This window comes from Ciconia boyciana, chromosome 5 (assembly GCF_034638445.1).
Source record: "Ciconia boyciana chromosome 5, ASM3463844v1, whole genome shotgun sequence".
NCBI classification, from domain to species: Eukaryota; Metazoa; Chordata; class Aves; order Ciconiiformes; family Ciconiidae; genus Ciconia; species Ciconia boyciana.
Genome location: NC_132938.1, coordinates 31,517,335 through 31,529,878, shown reverse-complemented (window position 1 = coordinate 31,529,878; position 12,544 = coordinate 31,517,335). Strand labels below are relative to the sequence as shown.

The 12,544-nt window shown below is 41.6% G+C and overlaps 1 protein-coding gene across 1 annotated transcript; it reads right to left on the bottom strand.

Annotated features, from left to right (window-relative positions):
• Positions 1-1,199: 1,199 nt before the first annotated feature.
• TMEM165 (transmembrane protein 165) lies at positions 1,200-12,498 on the bottom strand. The gene is made up of 6 exons (XM_072863245.1): positions 12,199-12,498; positions 10,498-10,723; positions 7,670-7,845; positions 6,584-6,766; positions 3,616-3,721; positions 1,200-2,123 (listed from the first exon to the last, which is right to left on the bottom strand). Exons 1-6 carry the CDS (start codon positions 12,361-12,363, stop codon positions 2,047-2,049), a joined length of 933 nt encoding a protein of 310 aa, XP_072719346.1. The 5' UTR covers positions 12,364-12,498; the 3' UTR covers positions 1,200-2,046.
• Positions 12,499-12,544: the final 46 nt, after the last annotated feature.

Here is a 12,544-nt window from a genome sequence, read left to right as displayed (position 1 = left end):
GCAGCCAAATGCATTGCCATGACTGGTCAAAAGCAGTACTTAGCATCATGTGTAAGTTTGTAATAGCAAAATATAAGTGTGGAAGTTGCAGAGATTTGTTCTGCAACTTCACACTTACCTCTACAAACACCACATTAAATAGCTTCATCTTTCAGTTGATCCTAATTGTTTTCATATCAAAACAGCTTTAAACAGCGCATTTGAAGTTTGGAAAGCTTCTACATTAGAGCACAGCCAACTGGTTTGGCTTTCTTGATTTTGAGCAAGAATTTTCAGCAGGATGAACCACGGCACCACAGTCACTTTACCCAGGACACATCCGTATGACCATACTGTAGCCCAGCAGCACCACTTCTGATTAATACAACAAGCAGTTGTCCAGTAAACAGTTAAAAGTTGAGGCTCTTCCCTACTTTGGGTTCCCTGTTCCTGCCCTGTTTTAACATGACCTCTGCTACAAATCCCCTCCACACAGGAGCTGAAACACGCCATGGACAGAGTGTGTGTTTCCAGCTGTGGGAAAGAAGAGGCTGCAGGTTTTGGCTACAATGTTTGGTTCAAAAGAAAAAAACAAGCAAAAAAAACCCCCAAAACCACAACACCAAACCAACGCAGTGCCTCACCTAGTAATTAGCGGTAGGACTGCCAGCAGCACCCTTCCTTCAGGCCAAGACATGAACCTTTAGACCTGGAGCCTGAAACTGTAGCCTGTTTTCATACCACTGTGCATGACGGGCATTGCGCTGCTGCGGTCTTAAGAGTTTGAGAAGTGTGGCATTAAGGGGTTTTCTGGGCAGAGAAACCTAAGAGGACGATTAGGGACTGCTCTGTTTGTGAGCCACAAATGGAATGGTCACATTTGTAATGCTGTTTTGCTTTAGCTTCAATGAGGCAGATTCACAATATTAGAAACTGTATCTTCTATTTTACAAGACTGCTACTGAGCAGATCTCAGTGGGTTATTCAAGCCATTAGCTCAGAATCCAAAGCATCACTGAAGAGCAGAGAAAAGCATGTATTTCAGCAACCCACATATCTCCAGTGGTCAACATTTTCAAAGTCTGTATAACTGGTATTTATAACAGTATCCAAAATAAATTTAGTAAACTTCCCTCACCTTAAGTACATAATCACTAGGTAAACCTCTGGGGCAGGAATTATGGGAACCATCAAAAACAATACTGAAAACAACTCAAATTGAGACACTATGTTTTATTAATACTCTTCCAGATTACATTTCTATTTCTAAAAAGAAAAATAGGAACACATCTAAATCTAAGAATTCCATTACTGTTCAACCCTGGGAATGGAACATTGTTAAGTTGGACCATTTTATTACTTTTCATATACTTTAATATTTCAAAATTTTAAAAAAAGTCAAATACTAGCTCCAGACAGATTGCATATTGAACATGGTAGGTTGTTAATCGCCACACATCAATTTCCTGATAAAAATCCCTGATTAAGAAGTTTTCCCTCTAAATTAAATTTATAAAATTCTCCGCCGGTGGCTCAGCCACTCAATGGCATAGGAACTGCTCCCAGGTTTCTTGTTGCTTAGATTATCCAGCCTCGGGGGCACCCTGGAACCGAAGTCCTTGGAGGTGGGAGCCAGCAGTTTTCTCCTTAACGCCGTCTGTTGAGCAACATGGAACAAGACACAGTCTGCTTCCAGAAGCCTTAAGAATCAGCTCTTGAAGAAACAGGAAAGGTGGCCATGTGTAACAGAGGAAGAAAAGAGGAAGCCTCAATACTTATGAGAGTAGATCCTCAGAACTCAGCTGAGCCAGGCCCAGCAAGCAAGAAAACCATGGAAATCCCACCAAGGGAGCAGGCACCACAGAGTAAACAAACCAGACAATAAGCAGATCTCCACTGCAGAAGCTGTACATAAATGTGTCAGTCCCATGAATCACTTGCTATAAAAAGTTCAGTGTCTCATCTTCAGTGCTTCTTTATCTATAATTCTGTACATTATATACAAAAACGTGCAAGGATAGCTGCTTGATGCTTCCAATCCTTGTTCTTCTGCAGTGATGAAAAATTTTAAAAACCAGAGTCTGGACTTATAAATAGTGCAGAAAATGCAAATGCTAAGAAGACAATGCCTCCTATGATTGTCACTGAAAAGAAAAAACAAACCAAAAAGAAATTAGATACTGAAAGTTAAATATCTTCCATGACACATTACTGATTTTATTTTTCTTATAATCTTACTTTAAAATGTATGCTGCAAACAGTGGACGTTGTTTCTAGCTCAGTGTCAGGATGCCCATATGCCATCCCATTGTCTAACTGCATCTACAAGAATATATTCCGGTCCTTAGGAGGAAGCTTTGTTTTACTCTTCTTACTTTAAGCTAGTATAAAACTGAGGTTGATATCTGCTGTTGAGTATTTGGCTCTATGGGGGAAAATAAGATACAATATTCTCATGCTGGAGCAAGCCATCAGTTAAGAGTGACATACTAATTAGCATTTTTTGCACAGTTCAGGTAACTACATTGAAGAGACAGTATCAAAAACATTAACTGCTTGCAATGGCCACAATCGGCTGGAGGCTGGGACAGTATTCCAGGAAAGCACCACTGTATTTGGACCGCTCTCCTACTCTTCTCTAAACAAGCTAACGAGCTAGATGGATCTTTAGTCTAACCTAATAAGGCTATTCCTGTGGCCAAAGATCCACGTTGAGCTTATGAGGAGCATGTTAAGTCATTTTTAGATTAGCACCTCATCACCGATTTCCTTGGCAAACAAACAAGACAGAACACACATTTCACTTTTTGCAGTGAACATGTTTTTTGACAGCTTCTGCAACTACAGAACAAATACAGGAAGCAGCTTCACAGAGTCCTTCCTGGGAGCAAGAAATCTCACTACATCACAGGACTGACAGTTGAAACAAGCTGCAACCTAATCTAAGGAGAGAAAAAAAAAACCAAAACCCAACACCACAATGTAACCTTACTGGTACTTACTGTTACAGATAGCAGGTATGATAAAAAAATAAAATAAAAAAAAACATTTATGCCACACACAGAGTAGCTTTTAAAGCTTTTATATGGCCGGCATAACTTGTAAGTATGAAGTTCTCTTGCCCACCTGAAGGTCTGCACTCAGAATTACAACAGAATTTCTATTACCCGCTGTTGAACAATACATACCGACTGCTCAAAATACTGTATTTCCTTCCTCTGGTCTCCTACAAGCTAGCTAATAGTGAAGCAAAACGTGCTTCACCTGTGTCCATATTTAAACCTGGAGCTACAATACTGATTCCTTAAATCAGAGTCAGTAAACCCTTAAGTTCAATTAAGGCCAGACCCTTCAGAAGCACCCTGTCCAGGGTGGGTGACACGTGCTGGGACTCTGCCTGGCAGGAGGGACACACAGCCCTGGGAACAGTGCAAGGTCACCCCGCACGAGGGGAGCTGACCACGGGGCAGGGGGAAGGCAGGGAGAGGTGGGATGGAAGACACAGACTCAAAAAACCCAAAGTTTTTGGGTTTTCCAAAAGCTTTGAGAAACACTGTTCCCAAACATGTAGTCATTTACACCACAGACATTACCAGCATTAACGCATTTTTTTGGCTGGAGCGAGTTTTCACTTACCAGTCCTAACAGAAATTTTTTGTGCTATCATTCTCCCTCCAATAACTGCTAAACCAGTGCATAGGCAATGTCCCACTGTTCCTCCTACCGCCACACCATAGGGGTCCTGAGGAAAAAAAACAGAAGGGAAATATCAGCACAGTTGAAAACCCACTAGTCCTACGACAACCTCCTGCCATGAAGGAGCAATGCCTTGATTGCCCTGTGCACACTGTCAAGCATGGAGGATACTCTCTGTTGTTTACTCTGCTATCCATCACTGCCTTAAAGACCAGTAACAGTGTACGTCAGCTAGCTAGACAGACTTAAATCTAAATCTGACTAATACAGGAGCATATGGCATGTTTCAACCAAGAAGCATCTTCAAGTTGTTAAATATAGATCCAGAAATCGCTCTACTGTACTTAAACAATTAAGTAACCTCTAGAGGGAAGGTGGCAGCTGTTGAGAAACACAGTATGCATCAGCTGGAAGAACACCAACCCAATTATAAAGAAAGAGAAAAATAAAACCATGAACTGCAAATGAAAGCTTTCAGCAGCTAAAACACTCTGACTCCTTTGTTCAGCTTCACAAGCTTGTGCTCTACACTCTCCCCCTCAATCATCCAAAGAGGGAAGTACGAAAGAGTTTAAGTCCAGAGGATTATAAACTGTTTTCAAAGTTTACTGTCAATGACAGCTTTCACATCACTGCATAACAAACAGCTAATCAATACGTGAACAAGTCTACTATGTAAAGAAGTTTCTCAGATCTACTTACAAATTACACAGTTACGGTCAGCATCTGTATTCAACATCTCAAAACAGAAGACTTCAGCATTAGAAACAGAAACCAATCTTTTAATGACCGATAAAGAAGGCAAGGTAGGAGCATGACTTTCTGCTGTACAAAGATGAATGATGGAAAGTGGAGTTGAGTCCCCTGCACATCTCAGACTTTTAGCTCTGAGAAGAAAAAAAGCTGCTGCCTTCAGACGAGGAATGCATGAAATCTCTAACAGACAAACAACAAAACTATCTAGGAAATGATACAGTATGAAGAAAACAGACAACGTTGACCAGCCAAGAGAACTAAAACCTCATGTCAGTGAGAAAAGGTGGTGAGAAGGAAGCAGAGGACAAGTAGCAAACCACCAACAAGCAGAGGTCAGAAGCAGGGCTGTGCCAGCAGAACACACTTGCCTCCAGGATCAGGGGCAGGACCCAAAGAGTCTGTAAATCCCCATTTCCTTGCTGTCAGGAGTTACTTATACAGCCCCCACTGGGTAGGGTAGATCTCAGCCCCCACCCCATTCCCTAGAGCTGTCCCTGGAAGGTAACAAGTTATAACAGCTTCCCTCAGCGTAGCGTCTCCAGGAGCAGAAGTGCTCAGACGCAGCAGCTGAGGCAGAGCCAGTCTAGTAGGACACTGTGGAGTTTCCTTTTCTGTTTCCTGAAACAGATGAACAATTCTTATACACAGTAAACTATTAAGGTGTAAAATTAAGTTCTTAAGGACTGTTGTGAGGATTAGGTTAAGACAGACTTAACTCATTCCCCTGGTGTATGCACCAAGACAGCCAAATTATCACCTTTTTTCCTCCAAAGGAGCCCTGTTTGTTGGTTGTGACAAGATGAATGCTACTCGCTTAATGAACATTCATCCAGTATTTTGTTTTCTTTTCACTGAAGAATGTATGGTCCCAGCTGACTTACCACACTACTCAAATCTCTGTATAAAGATAATTTCTTTCCTTATAAGCACTTCTGTAGTACTTCTGCTATATATCTTAGTACTTCACAAACAAGGATTGATCTGAACATATTATGACACAAAGGGGTATAAAAGAATCCCACAGATAAAATGAAAAAAGATCCAGATCATAATCATTCACTGATTTTGAAAGCCAAGATCAAGATATCTTCAATTCATTTTTTGTAGTATTCATTTTTGTAGCACTTATACAAACACTTCATATGCTAAAGGTACAACATCCACAGTCTTTAGTTGCAATGCTCAGCACTTCACAGATCAGACCCCAGAGTCAGATGGACACTTCCTAATGGGACACTCAGAAAATACAAACCAGAAGTCAACCACCACCTGTGAAAAGATGGGCTTAAGCAACTTTCCTAGTACCATATAAAAACTTGGGCAGAGGCAGTAATAATTCCTCATTTTCCAAGATGGCACATAACTGCCTGAACAATGAGATCATCCTCTCGTCCCACTGTTCCCTGCCTTGTTAGCTCTAAGCACCTTCCCTGCACTGTAAATAAAGACAAGAGGTTCCTACAGATTATAGCCTCCTTCATTACACAGCCCTGATTTATCCCTAGGGAAGGTCTGAGAGTACACTGAAAGAAGCACGAGTCCTAGGGAAAAACTGTAAATTGTCTCAATGCATGAAAGAGCACAGGCAAGCTCCTTATGTTTATTACAAGGTTGACTATAAGCCTTAATTTTCCTTTAAATACAGTTACATACATTCTAATCATCATGCTGAATACCATTTCATTTACAGTATTACTGCACAGCAGTTTAGAGTTTTTTTGTTCTATACACCGTACTGTATTCACTTAAGATTTTTAAAAAGAGGTATCTTTTTAACAGCTTTAAGTTTGCTGGGATGAAGGTATCTTTTTAAAGCTACTGTGTTAAAACTGTATGACCACATACATCAAAGAAAAAGAGGTTCTGTAACATCTCTCAACACTAACAAAAACAATTATATTCAGCTGCATGATACAAGACAACTATTTCCAGAAGGGCCTGTGCAGTCCCAATCATGTAACAATAGTTTTAATAATACACAGAGCTTCAGTGCATTTATTTTCAGGTCTCGGCACAGCTGTGACACTAAGTAAGGCACAGCAAGGCAGCAGGTGTGAATCTGATACCTCCTGCAAGAGTATTTTGTCTCTCCCACTTCTCCGCAGGCAGCCCAAAGAGGGAAAAAGAACAGTAGGCATTCTGCAACACTCACCTCTCTGGCGGCCAAGACTATGGTTGTTAATTGGGAACGATCACCCCATTCTGCTAAAAACGTTAAAGTAAAAGCTTGAACAAAGATTGGAGAAATAAAATGTAGCCACTTCTTCTGAGGTATAGTTGTGCCTGGCCCTGATTCCACATCTCCTGGCCCATTTAACAGTTTAGTTCTCTGAAGCTGTGGAGGACAAGGGAAAAACAAAACAAAACAAAACCCGTAAGACTAGAAATGTCATCTACACAACCCAAATGAAATACCAGCTTTACAGTTTAAGTATCTGGAATGTTATTAGGCACCGACTGCTGCATTATCCATGTATTATTTATATTAGATACCATTTTAAAAAAACTAGCTATATATATATATGCACACACATATGTGTGTGCATATACACACACATATATATAATATATATATGCACACATATGTGTGTGCATATACACACACATATATAAACACTTGTAATCACCTCTAACCTCCAGTTATTGTCCATCTTGTACTGCTTACACTTGCGCAGCAGTTTCAGTAGGAATGACACCTGGTTTCTAACCACAGATTTCCTCCTATTTTTAAAGCAGGGATCCCCCTCTTCCCAAGTGGTGGCTCTCAAATTAGGATTTCATAAAATGAATAGGGGAAAAAAAAATCTTGAAAGAAATAAGATTAATACTCCACACTACTGCTTAGAAGTGGACCAGTATATTTAGAAAGTTATTATAAGAGACCTTTGCTGCAACACTACAAACCTCCGCATTATTCTGCCTGACCATAAAAAGAAATAAAAGGAGAGGCAAGAGTAAACTGCTGATACCCTGTCTGCTAGTAATGCATAAAAAAAAAAAAAAAAAGAATCTATGGAGAAAGTCCCTTTTTTCCTGAGAAGCCAGGCTTGCCACAGAACTAGAATCAACTGTTGAAACAGCCTCCAGGGGCCACTTCTGTCCCATTTACCACACGTTTTCTGTGTCAGATTATCAATCACAGACATAGCTGAACAACCCAAACATGACAGTGCCATTCTGCAGCTTCACAGCTGTAACTATTTCATCATCCATAATTCACAGCAAGTTTATGACTTACTTCCTCATCTTTTTTTTTAATTTCTGCTTGCACTTCCTCCAGCTCTTCCTGGCCCTCATCTGGACTCATTTTCAAGCCTTCCCGAAGCATTCGGATGCCAAAAATTGCAAACAGTGCCGTTGACACATAGTATGTGTACACACGAGGAATAACCGTGGTGGCATATCCAAATAAAACTGAAAAGAAAACAAATGTGTCATTTAAAAAAATAAGCATGAGGATCATAATTGTATTTCCCATATCTAAGAAATGCTCACTAGCAAACTCTGCAATTCAAATACCCACGGATAAATAAATATTGCATGTTTTGTTAGGTTTTGTTTTTTTGTGGGTTTTTTTGTTTGTTCGTTTGGGTTTTTTTGCAAGATAACAACACTCTAGAAACTCCAACCATTACTGGTCATACCAGAAACTAAAGTCTATTAACACACAGACAAGGCACACCAGGCAAAGCTGATGTGCTGCTATTCCCAAGAGCCAGTCCAAGCAGCATTATCCTTCCCATCAAGGACTATGCACATCCTGCCTTTCTCCAAACATGCCATGAAACTATCATCTGTAACCATGTTAGACTAGTCATGGTATATACCAGTTACTTCCATTTTTATATATGGCTATATGTTGGATAGCATCTCTTTCCAATAATTTCATTTATCAGATAAAGTTAGGATAAGATTTTCTACAAGTTAAATCTACTAGACATACCCACAAAGCATCCAGCTGCATGAATCCATGTCTGTCTTCTTTTGCCAAGTGCAAATACCTGCACATTACTATTGCCTTCTCTCCCACGCTCCCCACAAACACACAATGCAACCAGCTTTGATCTTCCTTTAATTTAAAAACACTGATCCCACTCAAAGACCAAAAAGCTACCTCCACGGTGCATCTATCTACTTTTATGGGTATCGAAGGCAATCAAACTAAGCCAAAACTAGTTCTCAAAGAAGAATAAATATGTATCCAGGACAAATTACTTGCTTCTTCACAAAGTAAGACTAGTTAGCATTTTTGGACAAAAAAGGCCTGCATAAATGAGAGGAAATTAAAACTCCACACACCTAACATTCAAGGCTGCTTGGACCATGCACTCACAACTCCTGTTGTTTTACTCCACGTGCAATCAGCTAAAAGGAAGCATATTACCGTGTGTGTTCTCTTGCACACACTTTCTTAGTTGAAAAATGCACTCAGAAGTTACTACATAATCTGGAAATTAATCCACACTACCACTACCAAAAGTAAGACTATGAGACCAAAATTAATCAGGCTGTACTATTAGAAAACACGGCACATACATATATGAATAACAGCATTAGTTGCACAGCTAAATAAAAAAGGACTTAAACTAAACTTCTTTTTAAACACTGAAAATACTAAAGTAAAGCAATGCAAGAAGCTATACAAAAAGATTTTTTTAGCATTATTTGCATATGCAAGAATAGAAGGAATGAAATAATCAGAATGATAAGACAGCTTATTTTGTCACAAGGGTAGAACTGTCCCTAAGCACAGCTTGATAAATACCCCCAATAGTGATTACTTGGAGCCAGTGAGTTTAAGTGAGCATGGTTTCATGAAATCAAGGTGGGCAAAAACACTCAAGAATTTCCAGACACAGCTTGTATAAAACAAGGGCAGTAGAGAAAGGGGAGAAGGAAAAAACAAAACAAAACAAAAAAAACAGAAACAAAAAAAAAAGGGGGGGCTCCTTTCTGAAAAGGAAGAAAGAGTGGGAAACCTCTAAACTGGGGGATAAAGCAGAAAATAAAGGTTTTATGAAAAAGCATCAAGAAAGATTTGAAGAAAGACTTAGTATAGAAAATGGGAGAGCCATAATGGGCAGGAGAAAAGAGATTGCAAGATTTACAGAATAGTGCATCACCTGTGGTACTAAATAAATAAATGAAGCAAGCAGTGCAGAAGTGGAAGAAGCGTCAAAGACTTATATTAAGTGAGTAACAGAAGAAACTCATACAATGCTATCACTACACACAGTGCAACTGGAAAGTGCTCTGAGACTGCAATAATAATTGAAGCAATATGTATAGCAATGGCTACACATCCAAAAACCATTCATAGAAACACTTGCTGAGAAGCCTGAAGCCAGTTAATCGGCTGTCTCCAGTGTATATAAACCAATGAACACTATTTCAATTATTTCTGAAATGGGCATCATTAGGAATGAGCACACCCACAACAAAATTTATGCTGCATCTGATACACCTGAAAGCTGCTCCATTTTACAATCACAGCTACGTAAGCACCCACAGCTACAGGTTCCTCAAGTGCCACCTGATAGCTCACTTCCCACCGCCCCAGGTCTTGGCTCTGTCAGTACCACCCATCCTGAAGGATCACAGCAGAACGTCATCTTCCACTTATGCAGCTCCCAGCACAAATCCAAACAGCTACACACACAGGGACACAAGTCAGTCAAGGGAAATTTGTCATCATATTAAGAATCTTTTGCCTTAGGAGGAAAAAGAGAAGTCACTCCCACATTCCCTTTAGGCATGCTAATTTAACAGGAGATAAAAATAAAAAGGAAACTAGTGGCCCAAAAAAATCAAAGGAAGTGCTTAGGCTCCCAATCCCAGTCCTCTTCCTTAAGCTCACTGTGAGGTCCAGGGAGCGCAAACACCTCATTACAGGTAAGAACCTAAATATTCAATCTGAGCCACGGTCCCCAGGAAAACCCTCACACTCTCCTCTAAACAGAAAACTGCATATACCTACTACCTTCATTTTAATTTCAAGTAAAATTTATTGATAAATATGTAGCCAGCACATTTTAAGAGATGAAACAAAAAGAAAGGAGTGCTAACCTGATAAACATGTCATCAGTCCCAAGGCAAGCATAGCACCAGCCAGTACAGTCAAACGGTTGTACCGCATTGCCATGATGGCTGCAATGAAGAAGGTCTTATCCCCCAGTTCTGATACAATGATGACCGATATAGCAGCCACAAATGCATGAATAAAGCCCAAATTAGTCTTGTCAGCTGACTCTTCATTGACAATGTGAACTGGAGCAACCGCCGAGGACCCCTTCTGTAAAAGGGGGGAAAAAAACCCAACAGAAACACCACTAGTTAATTAGGCTTGAATAGTTAGTTTGCATAAGTACCGAGCCTTGTGTTTCTCCTGTCATAGCATACTGCGTAGTGTGACATTTTAACTATACACCTCTCACACATCATTAATGATCATTAACTAGTTACTGGCTGCCACCTACCTCAAATTGCTAGTTAGGCACTTAGCAAAAAGGTCAGATCGTGCACTGATTATTAAAGCAGTACTTCACCGTGCACACTATTACCAGAACATGAGAACCACTGTTACAACAAAACATGGGGAAAGCTGCTTTAGTTCAGCTCTAATATTGCTGTCTTTACAATCCCTGGTTATTTACTTTATGATCTTGACCAAACAAGCAATTTTCTGATATAAATATTAAGAATTAAATTCTTCAAACTAAAATTGGGCAACTAGGATAGCTTAAGCAGAAATACGAAGTCCTTTCAAAAACTGTCAGGATCACTTTCTTCCCTTGCAGAATCTTGCGTCTCAGCTGCATGAAAGTTTTACAGAAGTTTTCATCAGCTTTTTTTGTACATGCTCTGTTTGCTGAAAACAAGCTTTAACACTTTCCAGTGGTCAAACCAGACCAGCACACTCCAGATCTCACTTACTCACCGAAGAGCTTACTTTTTACAGAGATTAAGATATCTACAGTTAAAAGCAAGACCCAAAACAAGGAAGTCGGTATTCACATGCTTGACCAGAGATGGCTAAGAAACCTTGTTTCAGCACGTCTACCAGGAGACAGATTGCAACGTGTTTTAACATGGTGACTTCCCAGCATTCCACTTTTAGTAGTGCTGTAAGTTTTTTGTTTTGAAATTTAAAAGTTTCCATGCTTTATACGATACACGGTGACTTCCCAGAATTCCTTCACCTTTAGCAGTGCTGTAAATTTTTTATTTTTTGGTCTTTAAAACCTGGCATACTCTATGCTACATCAAGCCATATGTTAACAATTTTTTCATCCCTCTGTGTGATCACCCGGCACTAGAATCCCCTAACTAAGAACACCATTTTAAAAGTTTTAACGCAAGGAAATTAATCTTAAATATTGAGGAAAAACCGGCAGGTTTTGAGTCACAACAAAGCCTGCTTTCATCTGCTTCTGTGAGGAAGACCTGGAGAGGTCGGGTTCCCCCCCTGCATGCAGCGAGGCACAAAAACATCAGTCCGTTCTTCATAATGGGCCTAAATTCTCTTTTAGCGGAAAAAAGGAAAGCTGCAGGGCCACTGGCCCTGCAGCTTTCCTTTTTTCCGCTAAAAGAGGAGAATTTAGGAGTCAAATGGCGAGGCGTCCTGCAGGCCGGGCCCGCCCCACCGGCTGAGAGCTGCCGCGGGGGGCGACTGGGCCGCTCCCGCTCCCGTGACCCGGCTGAGAGAAGCGGCGGGGGGGGGAGGGGGTGTGCAGGCAGCCGGCGCGGCGCGGTCCGGCCCCGCCTCACCTCACGCGGTTCGGCTCCCTGCGCCGCCGGCGGTGGCTCCTTCTTCCTGCCGGGCTCTTCCTCCGGAGCGGCGCGCAGCCCCGCCGGGGCCGTCAGCAGCAGCGACACCGCCAACAGCAGCGCGGCGGCCCGCGGGAGCGGCGGCGGGGACGGCAACGAGCCCATGGCGGCCGAGCGCGGTGGTGAGGGGGGGGCGGCACGGCACGAGGCCCCTCTTAAAGGCGCCGCATCATCGCCCTGCCCGCAGCGCCCCAGCCGCGCGGCACCGCAACCGTCCCCCAACCGCTTCCTGCAACGGCCCGGCCCGGAGAGGCGGGGCCGCGCCCCGCCGATTGGCTGCGGCCGC

Coding starts and splice junctions, on each gene's coding strand:
- TMEM165 (XM_072863245.1), bottom strand. CDS start 12,363: ATGGGCTCGTTGCCGTCCCCGCCGCCGCTCCCGCGGGCCGCCGCGCTG. Junction 7,846..10,497: donor ACTGATGACATGTTTATCAG/GTTAGCACTCCT, acceptor TTTTCTTTTCAG/TTTTATTTGGATATGCCACC. Junction 6,767..7,669: donor TTAAAAAAAAAGATGAGGAA/GTAAGTCATAAA, acceptor TGTCCTCCACAG/CTTCAGAGAACTAAACTGTT.